Source organism: Mizuhopecten yessoensis, unplaced genomic scaffold (genome assembly GCF_002113885.1).
Source record: "Mizuhopecten yessoensis strain PY_sf001 unplaced genomic scaffold, ASM211388v2 scaffold3229, whole genome shotgun sequence".
In the NCBI taxonomy this organism is placed as follows: domain Eukaryota; kingdom Metazoa; phylum Mollusca; class Bivalvia; order Pectinida; family Pectinidae; genus Mizuhopecten; species Mizuhopecten yessoensis.
This window is the reverse complement of record NW_018404940.1, coordinates 1,462,966-1,485,695: the sequence shown is the minus strand read 5'-3', so window position 1 is coordinate 1,485,695 and position 22,730 is coordinate 1,462,966. Positions and strand designations below refer to the sequence as shown.

Genomic DNA, 22,730 nt, shown 5'->3' with positions numbered 1-22,730 from the left:
GTATACTATACCTGTATATTATCACTTGTATGTACGTACCTGTATATACATGTATATTTGTACCTGTACGCTATACATGTACCTGTATAGTACCACCTGTATGTACGTACCTGTATACTTAACCTGTATATTATCACATGTATGTACGTATATGTATACTATACCTGTATATTATCACCTGTATGTACGTACCTGTATATTACCACCTGTATGTACGTACCTGTATACTGTATACTATATCTGTATATTATCACCTGTATGTACGTACCTGTATACTATACCTGTATACTATACCTGTATATTTGTACCTGTATACTTTACCTGTATGTACTTACCTGTATACTAAACCTGTATAATATCACCTGTATGTACGTATATGTATACTATACCTGTATAGTATCACCTGTATGTACGTACCTGTATATTACCACATGTATGTACGTACCTGTATATTACCACCTGTATGTACGTACCTGTATACTATATCTGTATATTATCACCTGTATGTACGTACCTGTATACTATACCTGTATATTTGTACCTGTATACTATACCTGTATATTTGTACCTGTATACTTTACCTGTATGTACGTACCTGTATACTAAACCTGTATAATATCACCTGTATGTACGTACCTGTATACTATACCTGTATATTATCACCGGTATGTACGTACCTGTATACTATATACCTGTATATTATCACCTGTATGTACGTAACTGTGAAGTACACATGTATACTATACCTGTGTACTATACTTGGGTATTAGCACCTGACAGTGTATACTATACCTGTGTATTATTACCTGTATATAAGTACCTGTACACGTTACCTGTTTATAAGTACCATACAGTATACTATACCTGTATGTAAGTACCTGTCTACTATACCTGTATATCATACCTGTATATTACTCCTGAGTATTACTATCTACCTGTACGTCTAATTTGAGTTATCTGTACTGGTTTTATACATCTCTGATATAGCATATTAACATCAATATATTCAAGATCGTGTTTTTGTGTGAAGTAAGGTATGTTCGTCGTATAAGAGACATGCCAAGTCCCGTCCCGGATTTAATTAACACACATATATAATGCCTTACATTGAGTTTATCATCACTATACAGCTAAGCCTGTACGATCTCTATTATATCCATATTGTAAGAAAGACGTGTGTCGTAAACAGACTGAGATTATATATATTTATCGTACACCTAACGCTGACAAAGAGTGCGCCTGTATATGTCTTCATATAAGAAGCCCTAACTCATAACATGTGTTGAAAAAGATAATATGGACGGGTGTCTGTCATCTCGGGGCAACCACAAACAAACCTCGCTCCTGTAATGACGATGTTGAGATACTATTCCTGTCTCGTGGAGCTGACTTCCCGTGATTCATCAGAGATAATATTATTACCTGGACAACTGTTTAAAGGATAGACTCCGGTCATATTTCTTGGCGTTCTGACCATTGGTCATTGACGAGTCGTTGTCAGGATGGTGTTACTGTCCAATTACTGCTGGCTAGTGTTTCATTGACCATTGATCAATATCACTACTGAACAACAGGCAGAGTGTTGGTGTTACTGAGGCATACTGGACAATACACACGCTTACTGGGCGCATTGGAAGGCACTTAGGGTCATCGGACTGCTAACCTAGGCGCATTGGAAACAGCCATTGGACTTCTTACCTAAGTCCATAGGATATATAGAATCACTGGATTACTTGATATAGGCGCACGAGGTACAAAAGTCCTTCCAGCTTAAGCATCAGTTCAATGGACTTTTAATCTAGGCGCACCGAATTCATATGTTCCTTCTAACTTAGGCGCACTGGTCACAAAGGATCAATGAATTCTAACTTAGGCGCACCGAGTAGATTTAATTGATGGTTGTAATCTAGGCGCACCGAGTACATATGATCCTTCTAACTTAGGCGCACTGGTCACAACGGATCAATGAATTCTAACTTAGGCGCACCGAGTAGATTTAGTTGATGGTTGTAATCTAGGCGCACCGAGTACATATCATGTTCCTTTTTACATAGGCGCATTGTACACATAGGATCATGATTTTAAGCTTGGAGCACTAAATACATTGGTTTGTTATTATCTAGGCGCACTGGATACAAATGATTATCGCTAGGTTTCGCCAGTTACTCAAGTCACTGGTTGGTTGGCTAGCAATGACAATTACTGTAGTTAATAGGTTTCGCCAGTCACTCTTGTCACTGGTTGGTTGGCTAGCGATGACAATTACTGTAGTTTATAGGTTTCGCCAGTTACTCTAGTCACTGGTTGGTTGGCTAGCGATGACAATTACTGTAGTTTATAGGTTTCGCCAGTCACTCTTGTCACTGGTTGGTTGGCTAGCGATGACATTACTGTAGTGTATAGGTTTCGCCAGTTACTCTAGTCACTGGTTGGTTGGCTAGCGATGACATAACTGTAGTTTATAGGTTTGGCCAGTCACTCTAGTCACTGGTTGGTTGGCTAGCGATGACATAACTGTAGTTTATGGGTTTCGCCAGTTACTCTAGTCACTGGTTGGTTTTATGCGACTGGTTCACGAGGTTAGACCTCCAGTATAATGTTACACAAACAAGTACATGCATTTTAATGCATTAGGTCGCTGTGGGAGATCGATATTGGAGTTTGAGCGATGATACATTTATAGCATCCTCTCTTCGGCCCACACAACGCCCCGGGACAGACGGACAATTACACCCTCCCATTACATACAGGTCTTGACGGCAATGGTTTACAGGTCGGCACAAAAACTCATTTAGAACCGACGGTAAATTGCTGCGGTCACGTGTTCGCCATTCCCGGACGGAAGTTCGTCTGGACTGAGGAGTGACAGATCGCCGATCCGCAGTGTTGAAATCGTCAGGTTTTAGGGATTTAAGGGATATTTATGGCTTTATGTTTGAATTAATGACCGAACAGGGAGAGATGGACATTGGACATATCTAATACCGAATATCTTGATTAGACGAGAGCGCATGTCCCCCCTATGCAGTTTAATTAATCTGTCTTCAAAAATACGACATTATCGGTGCAGAGATCATAATGGGGGCATCGTCGCGTTGCACCATGTCATTATAAACAGCATCGGTGAACAATATATTATTGCAATCTATTCTTATTGCACAAAAGCTAATAGAACGCGGAACGTTTAGAGATTGTGGTATGAAAATTACTTGACAATATTTTCCTCTATCGTTTCAGATCCAGACAAAACAGCAAAATGATAGAGAACGGTTATGAAGAACATTTTGCTTACTCAGACGACAGAGTACGGAATGGACGTGCTTCGTCAAGAAGTGGGCGCACGAGTCCGGCTCACAGCGCCCATGGAAGCCTAATTCGACATAGTTTGATGAAGGGTACCGACGACAAGCGCGCCATGAAGGTCAGATTCTACCGTAATGGGGACAAATTCTTCAAGGGAATTGTATACGCTGTGTCATGTGAGCGATTTCGGACGCTTGATTCGTTACTTGTTGATCTTACCAATAGTCCGGTGTGTGACCGGAACGTTCTCCCTAATGGAGTCCGTCATATCTTCTCTACTGACGGAAGTCACAAGGTGACCAACCTTGACCAATTAGAGGAAGGCGAGAGTTATGTGTGCGCATCAACAGAGCTCTTCAAACGTCTGGACTATACAAAAAGCGCTAGCCCCAATTGGAACGTGAATGTTCGCGCCAAAGATGACGACTCGGCCATTTCCGGTACAAATCGTGAATCACTTATGGAGGACATGAAGGATTATATAAAACCCAAACTGGTCACGATTGTCCGAAACGGGTCAAAACCCCGCAAGGCCGTGCGTGTGCTCCTTAACCGGAAAACGGCTCATTCGTTTGACCAAGTCATGGATGACATCACAGAGGCCATCAAGCTCGACTCGGGTGCTGTTCGCAAAGTGTTTACCCTGGACGGCAAGCAGGTAAGTCATTATACCTTGTAATTGATATTGTTAATATAAGACATACAAACATTTGTCCTTTGCCTGGGTTATCTGAAAATGAGTTGTCGCTTCTTGCAGCAGTTTACATCTCGGAACACTTTATATTTAGTTTGTAATATTTGGTTACACTTGATGTACATGTGATTTCACTTGATGTACATGTGGTTTCACTTGATGTGCATAATTATGCACGCTGCACTCGTCACTGTGCTTATTATGTTGCTCGTTTGTCCCCGAAACAGACCAAAGTCCACCATAAATCTCTATCAATTTTCTCAGGTCTGAATGGAAATGTTTTGATTTTGACGTCCCGGAAAGTCCGAAATTGACTTCAGACATTCCAAGGATATCCGGATACTTTCGTGATAAAGTTTTATGACATTAATGGTTAGCACAACGACAGATTTCTCAACGCAGATTTCCGGAACTGAAGGGTGTCATTTGAAGCGACACATTTAAGATCTACGCATGCCTGACAATACCTGTTTAAACGTGACAAGTATTGTGAAACTTAAAGCTCCGTGAAGGTCGTCTGGACCCCCTCCCATCTACAACACCTGCTGAGTTGCAATGCACGTAATGTGCATGCGCGTGCGTGTTTGTCGCGCGTGATCTTCAAAGAAGCCTGTTAAGCTAGGATGTGGCTGCCAGCTTTACCAGATAAGAATGCATGATGTGATTTTAAGCGGGTTTTGAGAAAATAGATTGGTATAACTGTCTATTGATTTCGCATTTCGCCGACAATACTGACGGGTTTGTTATCCTACTTCTGGTGACAAAACCTCATCGACAGCACAATCAAATGCTCGTTTATACAAGAACCACATTTTAAAGGCAGTTCATAAACACAGGTTTAGTTCAATCCTTCGATACGATCTATTTAGGAAGCCTTTTATCTCTACTGGCTGCCGAGACGCGCTAACCAAACAGTTCAATACTGTCGGTCGCTTTATTAACGGTTAAAGAATTTAAATTATAGAAAGCGAAAGCAGAATAAGAGTGAATGTGTAAATTTTTAAATGTTCGTGTATAGATGAAATATTCATATCGTTAATGACATTTCGATAAAGTTCAGGTGTAGGCTTTGAAGTTCAGTTAAACAACATTAGATTTTAACAGGATAACATTTATATCCGGTGTATTATATGGGCGTTTTGAATAACGCCATTACTATTATCTGGCTGGGTATTTATAGTCTGTAATAGCGGTCCGGTAAATCAAATTATCACGTCACCAAATACAAAATTAATTTCAATTTGTCAGCTGAGTAATATGGACTCTTTCTACAATTATAATGAAGTTTCCTCCGTCTTCGTGTTTTTTTTCTCTCTCTCTCTCTATGTTGAATAGACACATAGACTTACTCATCGGTATGAACGAACCATTTTACGTACAGATGTTACAGTATACACGAAATGCGGTTGGTTTCTAAGGCTGTACTCATTTAGTTTAAACATATCTTATTGTACAAATATACAAATGGATCGGACAACAAGTTATTACAACTTAATAGAGTCCTCTCCTCAATACATATTGTAAAAATAATGTTTATGTTTTTGGGGAAAGGGAAAAAGATAGGTTGAGAAAGGAAATGTGGGGTGGGAGGGGGTGGGGGTGATGGAGGGGAGGGGTGGTACCTAGAAAATTAAACTTGTAAACTGAGAAATCGATCCGCATTTGAATAAATTATAAATTATACAGATTCTTTCAAAATGAACAGAATCAATGTAACAAATAAATCAGGCAAAATAATGAAATACAATTTCATAAACACATATAACAACTTACACATAAATAAGAATAGAAAATTAATTATAACTATCAAAACTTACTGTAATCATTATCATCAAACTAGTTACCGGGAGACTAACTGATCTGCAACAATCACCATTCGGCTAACCTCGGCTGATTCCGGTACTCTTCATCAATTGTGTACGGAATCTGCCGAAATGTGACGAGTGCAACAATCGCAAGCACAATCGGTTACTTCCGATGTGTGATTTGACAAAGAAGGGTGTTTGCGAACAGATATGTTGAAATCACAGAGACTTTCAATGCATTCCTAACACTATTTCACACAACACACACCGGGAAACATTAGTTATCACCCCAAAAGTCACATACCATTCAAGAATCGCTACCATGATAACACAACCAATTTCAGCTTCACTCTAATATCGCGAATGTAGTTTATGACATACAGAAAACTCCGCTACTATGGTAACAGAATTGCCCCACCGGGAATATGTCGTTGGAAACATAATGTCAAGAGAACATTACGGGTTATAACACTGGCCACGTTTAATACGGGTTACTGGAGTACATCGCTACATACCGTCCGCAACATGTCGTTTAAACAACTGCATTTAGAGTAGCCATTTTGTTTGTGATTCATGAGTCCAGGGTCCGTTATCATACTCAAACTCAGACACTTTGTTCAAGCCCAATTTCTTGTTCTGGTGATTACCTAGAAATAATATATTGTCAATGATTTAGAAGAAGTTTGGAGTGACTTAAAGCGAAAACCGTTTTCAATTAGACTAGACTTGTCGATCGTGTCACATGATTTAAGCAAGTTAAGAAAGTCAGTTTGAGCAAAGAAGCCAAGCTTGACCACGAGAACGGTCAGATGAACAACATCGACCTGTGGTATGTATTATATAAGACCACGGAAGCATGTATAACAGTAAATGGTCATTTGGAAAATTACTCTAAAGCAAATCACACCACTCGACGGAAAAATGGCGACTGACTTTCTTCTCTCGGGACACATGAGACGAGGTCGGCAGCACAGCGAACTTCCTTGTAGACTTATGACATAATTCTATACCCAGACTCGATACTAATGAGAGTGTTCCATACAATATAATGGCGGCAGTATGCACTCTACCGGGCAATATTGAACATGTATTTCCCCTGGCCCTAATCTAAGTTGACAACAAAATGGCATTGCTTAGTCCAGCATGCAATATTACGACGCATGTAACGGCGGGACATTGGAAATTAAATAAGGACGGCTCAATGCCAGCTTCTCAATAGAACCTACGAATTCTATTAAAATCTGTACACATGCATTGCGCCATAGGAATGGTTGCTTTTCAGGAAGCAATTTTCGCCCTCTTTTATCCGGGACGTGGATCATCTCTGGCCAAACAAACGAGGTTTGGTCGCGTAATGCACGCCCATCTTTCATGCCTGTTTTGTGATCGTAGTATGGCTGTCACGTAATCTCCCTTCCGTAGTCCCGAATCGATTTTGTGCCCGTAACATTCGTCTTGCTTACAATTGTGTTTCGATAACATTTGATTATTCGGTACAGGGAAGCGGCTGTATAATGTTAAATGACGACACATTCTTAATCAATATACAATTTTCGAGACATTTCTGATATTTTGTGTTAAGAGTTGGCGTTACTGGCTTTATATAGCCAGCTAGTAGATATATTAATGCATTTTCTGGCACGCAACGCAATCAGTCATGATCGAACCTGAATTCGATTTCAGTGTTAGCGGTTGACACTTGATTTATGAAGAGAAAAATAAAAATTTACAGTTACAACCGAGAGTGCACACTATTTGCGTGTGTTTGCATACATTGATCGGCCGTCCGGTTGATACTAGGCTACCTTGGAGGGGGTGGGGTGGGGTGGGGTGGGGGTTAGGGAGAGGATGGGGAGGGATGGGGTTGGTAAACTATGGTTGGGTGAAATAATAGATTAATAAAGGTTTAACAGTACCAGCGGAGGTCAGAGGTCAACACTAGAGGAGGCGTTCAACGAACATAAAATATATAAACCCGTTTTGGGGTTCGCTTTTTAAGAGGCGTCTTTTGTCGACGATATTTGTTTTGGTTTTCACACGTATATGCAAATATCTGTCAATCTGAGAGCTTAAGTGGTCTGTGCCCATACATACTGAGATAACCAGATACACGTACCCAATATAGTATACCTGTGTACGTACAATATATATATATATACATCACGTACAATATATTATATCTATACACCACAGACATCGCGGTTTAGGCATAAACGTCATTATGACTGGTTCACATATAACTTTTCCATTTCCAAGACAATATGTATATTCTTTTCGGGCGCTTCTAATAAATGTATATTCCGAAAACTGCAGGGTTGTAGGATATGTCTAATGGCGGTCCCCTGCCGATTGAAGGATGTAGGGTGAGTGAGGATAGGAATTTCTAAATATTTATCTGTTGTACCAATTGTAAGAGTTGAGGTCTTCGTCTGTCCCGGCTGTACCTTGAGTAATACATTGCCGCTGTCTCTGAGCACATCTACGCATGCCTCATTTTCTATCGTTGCCCATATTGTGTTGATCCGTCTTTGAGGCAAATAATCATTCACAGCCAATTGCCAAATTTAGACATTTTAATAGATATTTATAGCTTTATGTTGGAACTTATGACTGAACAGGAGACCAACATTGGACAGATGTGAGCGCATGTCTCCCTTATGCAGTTTATTAATCTGTCCTCAAAAATACGACAGGACAGATGCCGTGGTCGTTATGGGAGGCACTGTCGCGTTGCACCATGCCATTACAAACAGGCAACTGTAAAAATTATATCATTGCACTCGATTCTTATTGCACAAATGTCAATCGATCTCGCGCGGAACGCTTGGAGAGTATAGCATGAAAATAACTATTTTTCTCCTGTTGTTGCGATATTAACTCGTATGACATCATATGCAGCTGTTGCGAGGACGTTTAACCCCGAAAAAAACGTATCTAATATTGGAGACACAAAATAGTCCGGAAATTGACATTAATCCTTTCAGTCGTGTCTTCCATCGCAATATCTCGGCCGATTCCGTCAAGGCTCGTTTGATTCCGAAACTTGGCGGAAGAGGTCGAGATGTTCCGATTGGTAATTGAATGACGTGTCATATCATTCAGTGACGACACTGTGCTATGATTATCTGATGACTTCTTCGTGGTTCTTATTAAATAAATGAAACTCCAAACAAATCGATGTGTTTCAATCACTTTCAGATGCAAACGTCAGGAACCCTTAACGACATTAAACGAACATTTGTATTCTCTCGTACTCCAGATATCTTGATCTATGTTGGCATAATTCAGAATGTCATGGTAACTACAAGAACAGGCAACAACTGTACAATGCGCCAACAGTGAAGGCTGTGAGGACGCTGATACTCCTATCACGAAGCGTTTCCTAAGTGAAAATTGAGAAAGTTGTGTCGAAAAAAAACCCATGTCAGCCAAGTCGGGGAGATGACAATGGAAGGCAGAGATTGTCTGGCTATCCCGACTATCCCGACATTAAACATAGATAAAAACTGCTTCAAACAAAGTTCTTATCTCAAATACGTCTCGTAGGTATACACAGGCACCGCACACATACGGAGTGACACCCATGTTCCAAATGGGAGCAAAAGAATCCGATATGGAGTGACGCACCCATTTTGGCTATGGCAGATACATCTGGTAGTTAAAACGAAGATTTTTTACCATACTTTTTATTCGATGCGTATAAGTCGTGAACTAGAAACAAAGGAATTTTACATGCTAAATTCTTGACTATTTTGTGACGTTATTATTGCTGTAGAGAATACTACTCGCTTTTTCCAAAACTGGGCCAAAGCAATATCTTTCGCTGCGGAATACACTTAGCGAGTCGGCTAGTGTAGACTCCATTATCACACCGTTATATTACATAATCAGCTAGTAGTCTACAATATATAGAATTCAAATAATATTAGCGAGATGTCGCAACGTCTCAATACTTAAAAGGCCGCTACGAAGGGTGGTTACTTCGAAAAGACGGGTTAACGGGTTACACTGAACATGTGAAACGGTGGTGCTACTCAATGTTTTATGGAGATCAAGTTAAGACACCCGACACACTAACATATAAATACTTCCTTATTTTTAGAGTTTTGTATAAAGACTTCTTCAGACTAGGACCTTGTAATTTGTCTGGTGTGAATGACTATATAAAAGTCGAGACCATTCGATATGTCGTTTAGTGGTCCGGGAGAATAAATCCCGAGAGATACAAAATGGCAATGTCCGACTTTCGTCTCTGCTCCACAGACAATCTATTGACCAAATCAAATTAGCGTCGATTCGCTAATGGTTTACATTTCTTTTTACTGTTCCTACCTTACGGTAACCCTCAGACCGTAAACACGGGAAATCGGGAGACTACAGATCAGTTGTTTATCAAGACTTATAAATTATAAAATAAGACATTTTACATTATGATGTGTCATTTTTCATGCTATACGTAGACAAACATTTAAAGAAAATCGGCCTAGGATTCAATGTTCGGCCGCAGTCGCAGAGGCGTACAGAACATAGGGCATTGTGAAGCAGAATATGATTTTTCAATAAAATGATATATTTTCTTGTGAATCTCACATTTTATGGTATAATTTCTATGTTTACTTTAGTGTGTTATGTTGAAAGGGTACAATGCGATATGAGATGTCTCATATAAATATATTTGCCAAATATTTTACTAACGGGAGACAGATGCCTTCTTTAAACTCATTTCTAAAAATCAAAAGCTGGGCATACATTCCATAATATTTTAATGTACATCCCCTACAAAGCCATGCAAGTCATATTGTAGAAAACTGATTATTCAACGACACAATTAAATGTAAAAACATACCTCAATTGTGATTCAGTATTCGTTTCGACAGAAAAAACAACCTGAAACGTGTTAAGTGTTGTCTGGGATCAAAATGGGAGGATTCGTTGTAAACTTGAACATTACATAGATTGAAAATCAAAGACCCACGAGGTAAAATCTATTCTAGTCCACAATTCCCTGTGCCACATAGACGTGTACTATTGAAGTTGTATTATTCAGTGTTATTCCAAGTGTTTGTACAAACATCTCAGACAAACCATAATAAAAAGTAAATACATATAAACCCTCGAGTATACAAGGTGCGCTGTGACATGATAAGTACGACCCTCTCACTTCTTAAATCAACAATTCTCAATGTAGATTTAAATGAATCGTATTTATTGTTGAAATATATAGGTTTTAACATGTAACTAATAAAGTTTGCTGAAAGGATAGGATTGTTTGGCTATGTAATATCATTTGGAGCACCACTTATTCCTTAGTCACTTAGATCGAGGAATAATTCTAGTGTTTCGAATGCACCCGATTATTTGTCTGGTTTTTTTCAAGTGAAAACGCCGTGTGATTAAACTGAAATTGAAAAATTGTAATTAACTAGGAGTTTAAACAGGCTATACTGCTGTTATGTAATGAAGTGAATAAAGAGGTTTTGTCTAGATTGTCTACGGTACCGAGAATGCGCATGTCAGGTTAATATAAGTCATACGCCGAGACGTGCCGAATTGTGAAGTTTCGTTCTTGTCACGAAAGCTCCACGCACCTCCCTGATCGACTGTAGCTGCCGAGAGCTTGGTAGGATATACGGCACGACTTTAATCACCAACAACTCCTGCAGGTTTTTTGATGAATTGTCTGTATGCCAAACACAGGATCAATAGACAGTATTGCTGCCTACTTACACCACAAATGACGGGAAAAAATAACCAAATTTCAATGACGCATGTTCGATCGATTCTGCGTTATCTAAGTCGAGTCTGCATCCTACATTTCCATTTGTTGAATGGTCTTTTTTATCTGGAAAATACAAATATTTGTCACACATGCCTATTTCTAACTAAGAAGATTTACTGCTCAAATTGCATCATTCCGGTTCCAAAAACATGTTAGATACAGCTAAGATAGATCGAACCAGTTACAAAGTGTAGATCTGGAATCAGTGCCATATATGGGAGCTATAGTGCGGGTATTGTTCGTCAGGGAAGCAGTGTAGTTTTGAAGACAGAGATTTTAAGATATCGGTAACGTTATACAGTGCTTTATTGCCACTTTTCGCGTTTTAGTAAATTAAGCATCAACATACTAAATGTTTAAATGTGTGCTTCATATTGTTTCGTATTTCTCTTGATTATATTAGATTGACATTGCTTCCTTCACATTTCTGAAATGGTTAGCGAACGTGCATGTTTCGTTCTGGTGAAGATATTTTTAACTTTTTGTGTTGAATATATAACACGGTGACTCGCCTTGGTTTTCTAAAGGATGAAGAAGCTAGCCTGAATGATTTTCTTATTTACAAGACGACGCAACCGGAAGTTCTACTTCGTACACAATGTAGACGGAGGAATTGTCCTACATGGTGCAAGTCATACCCCGATAGTATATTTTTCGTACGGTTGTAAGTACACATTTAGATACCTCACTACGTAAGTGTACGCGTTTCCGAATTCAAAGGAACTCTCTTTGTTTAGACTCAAGTATATTAACGAACGCCACACCTTAAAGGACATCAGTGCCGATCGAATTCAAACATGTTCTGAAACCTTACGTTATATACATTTATTTCTGATTAGGTTGCAGTCAAAAGATTATTGTCACATTCAATTGTGACCTTTGGTCGACCTGTGGTGCAACTTAATTTTCAGCAACGTTGCATTGTGGGAGTTTTTCGCTGATTGGCTGAACGCCTGTCAAGTGCTGTTTTATCTTTCCGGAACGCGGTTCCCATTGTCTAGGGCTAAATGGATCTGACAACCTCCATACGGACGACAATAAAATTCCAAGAGTCTAAGTAATTCTATTTCCGGATCTTTCTGCCCATACAAACAAACCCAGTGTCTGATAAATGATCATGTCTGTCCCACTGACCGCTTACAAGTTACCGTATCCAGGCGACCACGGTCAGATGTGGTAAATCGATTATGACCTGCACACAACATATGTCAGGGCTAATAGTTTATGCATTACGTTGCAAATCACCATAAAATGTCCCATCAGCGTTTTGAATACACAGATTGTTTTTTGTGATATGTGAATTTTTTTCTCTGATAATGTGGTACGTCTGTGATGGCAAAGTCGTTCGTATCTGTAGTAGATATCACGGAATTAAAGAGTTTTACCATTCCGTCTCTCTCGGGGATTCTCATTTAAAGGACGGTCACGTGATCAGATGCTATCTGATGCTATCGCGTTTGTGTCGTGCATTACAGATCATTACGGACGTATCAAATGCACATAAAACGATACTCATGCACATAATGAAGCAGATAAAATACGACTGTTCAGCGGTATATTGGGCTGTTAGTACCAAATGATTGACCTGGAGTTACTCCTGGGTTTGGTACCGGAAGTTCTGCAGGGGAGCGGAAGTTGGGGAAGGAACAGAGAGGGATGGAATGCTCAAAATCTAGTTTCTCTCTTATCTTTTTATATGAACTGCAAAATATTTTGAAGAAATTTAAAAGAAAAACGTTTCGAAAAACTATGATTTAACCAGGAGAACGGAATTACTTGGACAGGAGTTCGAAAGTAAATTGTAAACTTGACCACAGCAAAATTAAGACAGCGCTCTCAAGCCCCTACTTACTATTTCGAATTAAAATAAATTTCGGTGTGAAGATTTCTAGGAAATTCCATTCTTTCAGTCTCGTGAAACAAAAGTTGAGCAAAATGCTTACGTGGTACATATTTGCTAAAACGTCCCTCAATCCATACTATGGCTTTCAGTTTGATCACAATATGTCACTTGACAATTGAGCTCCAAGAGCCTGTTTGAAAATTTCTCATCAAATAACTCACATTCCTCAGACAAAATCGATAGGAAACCGGCATTGTATCAGGAATGAGGGGGGAGGGGGGGAGCGAATGACGTCGCTGGTACGAGCGTCGAGAGGCACTCTCGGTATACCGGTATTAGGGTTAATTGGATAGTGGTGTCATTTGTTTGATCTTCCCCCCCTCCCAAATCTTGTAAGACGCTTAGGGTGCTTCAATATAGACTATGGTGGTGCTTCGAAAATAGACGATTCACACGTTTATCAAAAAACCATCACGACCGCAGGATACCGCACTAGGAAACTCTGTACGTATGGAAAACTGTACCAACAATTGTCCGTCCCAAAACGCTTCAAATGCTTGGACACACGGACCTTATTCATCCATCATCGAACAATTGTATGAAAATAAGTTGACAGAAGTATATTAATATTTTCGAATATCACTACTTTTTAGACAAATAGAACTGACATGTTTGGCCAAAAACATCCGTTTTTTCACTATACACGCACTTCTGGTTCAAGCCCAGGACGACGAGTGTTAGATCGTATGTAAATGTTTATAAGAGTCATCGGTGTAATGTAAGCTTTCTTGATTCTGTGGACAATACCTTTATAAAGGGCACAAATGTTTCATTCCATTTTACGATCCCCATCATCATAAAATCGCCCGCTGTTAAATCTCATACAATATTAAGTCTCGATCGATTCCGATTCTTGCTCTATCTACCGAAGAAGACATGTCACATTCAAACTAGATAATTGCTAACGTCTAAGTGTTCTTGATAAAAAGAATAACTCTCCGAAGAGCGATGGTCGCTATGACAACTCTGTGTTTTCTCATCAATCACTGAAACAATAGACTACTGCTTCCTGTGTTCACCGTATTGATTCTGCATCTGGTGCAATACCGTCCCCCTTCCCCAGGCCTGTTCTCCGTTATATTGTCTGTACATTGTTTCCCCCTCCAATCTGGTTCCTCCTCCTCCCCATGAAAATTTGCTGTACTCTAACCCCCTGGTAAGACTGCGTACAACTGATAAATCCTACCGGAAATTACCTTTCTTACGGCGTTATAAAACTTGTACCAAATATGGATTTATATCACCCTAGTTACCACAACGACGGAATCGGCATTCGATACATAACTCCGGATCCGTTCTCGTGGCCGCAGCTTAAACCCGCCTCAGATTTTTTTTTCCATTTTATTGCATTACTAATCTCGTATCTATAACAACACTTTCGTGTTGTATTGTTATACAATTTGAAAAGTAAAAGTTCTGGAGATGTTGTATGGTCCAAATATAAATTTATTAAAATAACTTTCTCTAGGTCGGTGGGTGATTTCTGGAGTATCCAAAAACACACCCGTACAGTCCGATGCCTAGCTCCTAACTGATTACCAAACAAGTAGAACCGTGATACATTGACAATTAACACAATAAAGTTAATTTGATCGACAGCTGTCACTTATCTCTCTATTCTGACTGGTGAGTACCCGAACAGGTAAGGCAATTAGCCTGTCCTTTGTCCGAGACTTAAGTGTCATACTTGGTAAGACCAGTTAATCTCATTACGTAACATAATTGACTTGAAAGGTATAATGTATAAGATGGACACTATTACATGAGTTAATCTGACAACAATGAATCAAAGAAGCTACATTTACACATAGAGGTTTTCTGAAATGGTACTAATGTAATTAAATAGCTTTTAGGTATGAAATTGTTACTGAACAAAATTAAATGGCGAAAGTTTGTAAGAGGAAATCCAATATAATGAATGAGATGAAATGTTAAATTAATGTTCATAAATAGCACTATTATCATAAAATCTTTATGATATATCCATGGAACGGTGTGTGTGGTACGGGTGTCTAGATGCACTATTTCTAAAATTCGGCTTCAGATTTACATGTAAATGTTATAAGTTGTTGATTGAGATATAGTTTATTGTCACAAATTAAAGTAGGATTGGGCACAGATTATAACACCCTTTCCCAAAACTGAAGTACACTGTTCAACATTTTGGCAATTTAAAGGTTATCAAAATGTTTTTTACTAAATGAGATATGTGTAAATGTATGGGAGTGTTCAAAGCTGAAGGGTACATATCAGTGCGCTAGAGATTCTAACACTATACATGGGCTCTACCTTCTCACAAGGACAATAAAGAGCGCTCTAGACAGTCCCTGTTTAGACTCTTCTTATTAATAAAGGCCCCCTAGACAGTCCCTGTTTAGACTCTTCCTATCAATAAAGGGCGCCCTAGACAGTCTCTGTTTAGACTCTTCCTATCAATAAAGGGCGCCCTAGACAGTCCCCGTTTAGACTCTTCCCATCAATAAAGAGCGCTTTAAACAGTCCCTGTTTAGACTCTTCCTATCAATAAAGGGCGCCCTAGACAGTCCCTGTTTAGACTCTTCCTATCAATAAAGGGCGCCCTAGACAGTCCCTGTTTAGACTCTTCCTATCAATAAAGGATACCCTAGCCAGTCCCTGTTCAGCCTCTCTCCCTTTATATACATGTCGTCACAAGACGTTGGTCGTCTCGAGCGTAAAACCATATAAAAAACTAAACAAAACAAATCTCCCGTTTTTAGCCTAGTGTGATAGGTAATGTGTTACATATATCTGTCCACATGGTGATATTTCAGTGACACTGCGTTATAAATGTTCTTGAACGTCTCTTCAAGACACCGCTATACTATTGTACCTTAACTGTTGCTTACAAACTGCCACCAAAAAGTGCAAACAACATATTCAACTAAGATAACCACTACACTACGTTTACAATATCGAAACAAGAAGTCTCGAAATTATAAATTTTGATTTAAAGTAGAAGTTTAGCCTTCCAATACTATTACGTAAATGCATATTTCCCACCGATTGTTCATTGTATGTAAAAGGAAAATAATCATTTTGTCTGAAGTACGTTGGAACCTCTTTTTAATACGGATTCTGTTTAATCCGGACTCAAAGTTTACTTCAAAGAGACACTGCCTGTATGACTATTCTGGAGAAAAAAAAACGTTTATTCGGAGATTATTTAAGGGAACCGATAAACTCAGATACAGATAAATCTCTGTAATAGAGCTACCTTCTTTCTCAACAAAATTGGCTCGATTTGTAACTCGGTTGGGTTGACGGAACAAATGTGTATGTAACAAGATAAACCTGTTCCCTAAGGACTGTCTAGGTAATGGGATCAGTGGACACGTGATGCTTGATGTATAGAGGGACAACCGGGTTAATGGTGGCCATAGAACGAGACTACAAGCTATTACAACAAACAGGGAAGAGGCTGAAAATGTGATAAAATCACGATTCAGGACTAAAATAAAAAAAATCCACAATGACGGATTTGGTCACAATGAAAGACAGCTGAAGGGTCGACCTTTTTTAAGAGTACAGAGGCTGGCTTTGAACACTGGTGACGAGAATTGGACACCTAATTGAAGCAACGTCACAGCCAACTCGATCCTCGTCTCATTATCGCGCGATACTCAGATCTGACTCGTTTGGTTTGGCCTTTTGTTTATGCTGATGGGAATTCATTGTTTGTCATTGCCATTGCGACGCTTTGAAACTCTCTGACAATCAGCAAGATGTAAGAGAGATTAGGGATTTCAAACAGCTCCGTTGATAGTGCTTCAAAACAGCGGACAGTATTTCATGGGTGTTTTACATATGGAATGGCGATCGGTTCCCAACAATGCAGGCACAGAATATGCATTTTGCAGCTGCAATAAAAGCATTCAATTTTACATGCGATTTAGTTGGATTTCCATGCTAGACATTCTTAAACTGACATGCACAGCGGCAGACGGATGAGTAACGCACATGCTCAATTTTATCATAAACGCCAGTGGTCGCTTACATCATTCTTTTCAGCGGACTCTGGTATAATGAATGGTCCTCGTAGCCAAGTTAGTGCATGAAAAGGTCACCGCTACAGAAATGGACCCCGTGGTTCCGTAGGCGTGTTGGCGTTTTACACGAAGCGAAATGTCACAGGTTTATAAAAGCACTCTATAACTTCAAAGCTTTTAAGTGATACGGATGGCCATTTGTCAATGTTGTATGTGTACGCAACTCTGTCAAGGAAACGTGTCGATAGATTGGTAGTTCCTTCTCTTAACGCACACAAGAGTTGGACACGCAATACGTCTTGGTCATTGTCTGGACTTTACCGTCAGTGACCTTGGTCAACAACAACTCTCATGGTTTTGCTCAATCAGCTCTTACAATGCGACTGTAATATATGTTGTGCCAGGTTTTAATTGAACACAGGATTAAGGTAGCCTTCTAGCTTTGAGCTAGAGGGTTTTTAGCTCAGTGGTAGAGGGTCCGACTAGGAACCTAGGGATCGCGGGTTCGATCCCCGGTGGGCGTACACCGTTCTCTTTCCTGATACGATCTTATTTCGACCTCTACATTCACAGGGGAATGTCACGTTCAAATGGGCATCAGGATATATATAAAGTAGATACTTCAGTTAATATATGTCCCTGTGTCTACATTTGTGTATTTTCGAAACAAGATGCATGCCGCATTTATGATTATGCCTACTAGCAGCAAGTGTGGAGTTATATTTATTTCATTTAAATACAATATTTCATTGCTCTTTTGCGGTTTATCATAACTTTAAGGCAAATTAAACATTGCATGCAACATACTGTACATGGAAAGACCCGCTTTCGTCATTCATTATTATCATTGATAGCCGTCAACAGTGAAGGGGTCACTTAAGGTCCAATAGTGAAACTTTGTCATGTATACTAACTCTTTTAAAAAATGAGTACAAATCAAGTTTAAGTTGCGTAATAGTAAGTATCAGAAGGAAAACAATTCACCCAACATTTCGTGTTTAGTGAAGAATCATTTGCAATAACTTCAGTAGTCGTTTCTCAGTTATGTAATAGAACCATACCTGAAGGAGAAGACGGGTCCCTAAGGAAACTAAGCTGAACAAAGGAGTTCATTATAGAGGTTCAAAGTAATGTAAAAGGGACAGCAGACAACAGTCACAATAAATGACATCTCAAAGATACCAGTCACAATAAATGACCTCTCAAAGATACCAGTCACAATAAATGACATCTCAAAGATACCATTCACAATAAAAGACATCTCATAGATACCATTCACAATAAATGACATCACAAAGATAACAGTCGCAACACATGACATCACAAAGATACCAGTCATAACACATGACATCACAAAGATACCAGTCACAATAAATGACATATCAAAGATACAAGTCACAATAAATGACATATCAAAGATACCAGTCACAATAAATAACATCTCAATGATACCAGTCACAACACATGACATCTCAAAGATACCAGTCACAATAAATAACATTTCAAAGATACCAGTCACAATAAATGACATCTCAAAGATACCAGTCTCAATAAATGACATCCCAAAGATACTAATCTCAATAAATGACATCTCAAAATACCAGTCACAATTAAAGACATCTCAAAGATACCAGTCACAATAAATGACATCTCAAAGATACCAGTCACAATAAATGACATCTCAAAGATACCAGTCACAATAAAAGACATTTTATAGATACCATTCACAATAAATGGCATCTCAAAGATAACAGTCGCAACACATGACATCACAAAGATACCAGTCACAATAAAAGACATCTCAAAGATACCAGTCACAATAAATGACATCTCAAAGATACCAGTCACAATAAAAGACATTTCATAGATACCATTCACAATAAATGACATCTCAAAGATAACAGTCGCAACACATGACATCACAAAGATACCAGTAACAATAAAAGACATCTCAAAGATACCAGTCACAATAAATGACCTCTCAAAGATACCAGTAACAATAAATGACATATCAAAGATACCAGTAACAATAAAAGACATCTCAAAGATACCAGTCACAATAAATGACATCTCAAAGATACCAGTCACAATAAATGACATCTCAAAGATACCAGACACAATAAATGACATCTCAAAGATACCAGTCTCAATAAATGACATCTCAAAGATACCCGTCACAATAAATGACATCTCAAAGATACCAGTCACAATAAAAGACATCTCAAAGATACCAGACACAATAAATGACATATCAAAGATACCAGTAACAATAAAAGACATCTCAAAGATACCAGTCACAATAAATGACATTTAAAGCTACCAGTCACAATAAAAGACATCTCAAAGATACCAGTCTCATAAAATGACATCCCAAAGATACTAATCTCAATAAATGACATCTCAAAGATACCAGTCACAACACATGACATCTCAAAGATACCAGTCACAATACATGACATCTCAAAGATACCAGTCACAACACATGACGTAACAAAGATTCCAGTCACAACACATGACATCTCAAAGATACCAGTCACAACACATGACATCTCAAAGATACCATTCACAATAAAAGACATCTCATAGATACCATTCACAATAAATGACATCTCAAAGATACTGGTCACAATAAATGACATCTCAAAGATACCAGTCACAATACATGACATCTCAAAGATACCAGTCACAACACATGACATAACAAAGATTCCAGTCACAACACATGACATCTCAAAGATACCAGTCGCAACACATGACATCTCAAAGATACCAGTCACAACATATGGCATAACAAAGATTCCAGTCACAACACATGACATCTCAAAGATACCAGTCGCAACACATGACATCTCAAAGATACCAGTCACAATACATGGCATAACAAAGATTCCAGTCACAACACATGACATCTCAAAGATTCCAGTCACAATGAATTGACATCTCAAAGATACTGGTCACATTGAATTGACATCTCAAAGATACCAGTCACAATAAATTGACATCTCAAAGATACCAGTCTCAATAAATGACATCTCAAAGATACCAGTCACAATAAATGACATCTCAACGATACCAGTCTCAATAAAAAACATCTCAAAGATACCAGTCACAATAAATGACATCTCAAAGATACCAGTCTCAATAAAAGACATCTCAAAGATACCAGTCACAATAAATCTAATCTTATTTAGATGATGTTTGTGGTACGAAATTGAAATTGCTTGATCAAAAAAAGGGATTTGCACTTATTGGGACAGAGTCACTCAATATATCAAATACGGTAATACTAAATACGTTATGTGTAGTGTATGTGAATATTCTGGAAGATCACATGTGCTTGGGTATATATTCCAAACTTGAAAAGGCTGAGCAGGATTAAACCTCTCAAAGTGTGTATTGTGGCGAACCGATTAAGTTAATGGTGTTGACTCGGCCAGATTATAGTCTATTACCCTCTCTGTACTTTCCCCTCCAATTGCCGTACAGTAAAATGTCTATATTGAGATTAAAAAGACAGATTTTATCCATTATATAATATTAATGATAAATTGACAGCTTATATTCCATTTAAATGAAACTGTGAATGGCCAATTTTGTGGGCGATTCAATATTAAGAATGGGTGTCATTTTACAAAATCAATCAAGCAATCTATTTATGTATGGTAGGCTGATTTTGACATTGGTTGTGTTGACAGGTAGGTAATATATATTATATGTACATGTCATGTTAGAGTAGGTAGCTTTTTAAACGTTTTGTTTACTCAGACTGACGTATATAAACAAATAGAGCAGGGTGCTACTGGCTCTAACTGTGGCACCAAGCCTAGCAACACCAAACAGTGGAGGATCCAGAGAGGGTTGTGATGGGGGTGGTTAGGGGGCTTAATTACTTACTGTCCGTAACACCTGTGGTGTGTAGGGTGGCAAAAAAGTCAACTTCACCGACTCCTGTTAATGTTGGTCGTTCTCCAGGTTATACTGGTTCTCCCCTGTTGCATTTTCCCTCTGGTGTCCAGGAGATTGTTGGCTTTGTAATGTAGTCAGAGTCCTTCCTCAGTACATGTCGGAGCCATTTTCATTGTCTTCTCTTAATTATGCTAGTCATGACTTCTCCGTGACATCTGTTAAAGAGGTTCTGGTTTGATATGGTACTAGAATAAAAGATTCAGGAGAAAGATCATCCTTCTTGAACTTTGTAAGTAAAAAGTCTAGAACTTGTGAAGATCATGCTCAGACATTTTTGAGCGCTTAGATCCATAGAAAAGTAACAGGGGTTCCTCCTTAAATCAAGCCAAGGAGTTTTTCCACCATCATCTCCATTCAGAGTTAATTAAACACCCAGTATCCTCTAAACTTGAGAAGGGAGAGATGATAATAACATTATTTATGGTTTTAATTTATTTCCAAGTGGGGGATACGAAAATATTTTTCTGCTCTGAGTCTATTAAAGGTGAAGGGAGGGGCATTTACAAAACACTTCTGCCATTTTATATCATTTGACAGACCAAACAGAACGGCTGTAAGGTGTCCGACACTATACACCCCTATGTACTGGCTCCCCAATAACACGTCCTCCACATAATATTCTCAAACCACTTGGTTCCCCAACATGTCAACACCTGACCATCTGTGCAAACATTGAATCTATATCAGTCAGAATACACTCCAGTGTAATTGTTAATTATTAGGAATATTATATATGAAAAAACAAGGTTTATGGCGCCAGAAGTAAACTGATCCTGGCTGTAATATCAATTATATAATCAATGTGGTTATACTACACCACAAAGCACTGCACTCCATCCGCATCAACAAATACATGTAGCATACCATCTGGTGTGTGTTTTATCTAATTGGACATAAAATAACTAGGGATTATTAGAAATTTACATCTAAAATAATATCTGGAAAAATCTTCAGCATTGATCATTTCTTTGGGAAATCTTGAGTATATATATGTCTTTGGGGAATCTATAGCAACGCAATATGACATACCCAGCAACACAATGTCTATGGGGAAATCTTGAGTAATACAATTCTATGGGAAATACCCAGCAACACAATGTCTATGGGGAAATCTTGAGTAATACAATTTTATGGGAAATACCCAGCAATACAATGTCTATGGGAAATCTTGAGTAATACAATTCTATGGGAAATACCCAGCAATACAATGTCTATTGGAAATCTTGAGTAATACAAATCTATGGGAAATACCCAGCAATACAATGTCTATGGG

The 22,730-nt window shown here is 38.7% G+C and overlaps 1 protein-coding gene across 5 annotated transcripts in view; it reads left to right on the top strand.

Annotated features, from left to right (window-relative positions):
* LOC110447153 (serine/threonine-protein kinase DCLK1-like) overlaps positions 1 to 22,730 on the top strand; it is a 66,921-nt gene that overhangs the window by 3,618 nt on the left and 40,573 nt on the right. For 4 of the 5 annotated variants that reach the window (XM_021492642.1, XM_021492640.1, XM_021492641.1 and 1 more), the window contains exon 2: positions 3,238 to 3,961. In XM_021492642.1, the coding sequence (XP_021348317.1) occupies positions 3,257 to 3,961 (705 nt within the window). In that variant the 5' untranslated portion in view covers positions 3,238 to 3,256. Of the gene's footprint in view, positions 1 to 1,140; positions 1,752 to 3,237; positions 3,962 to 22,730 lie in introns of those variants that run through there. The other variant, XM_021492643.1, reaches the window with a different exon arrangement.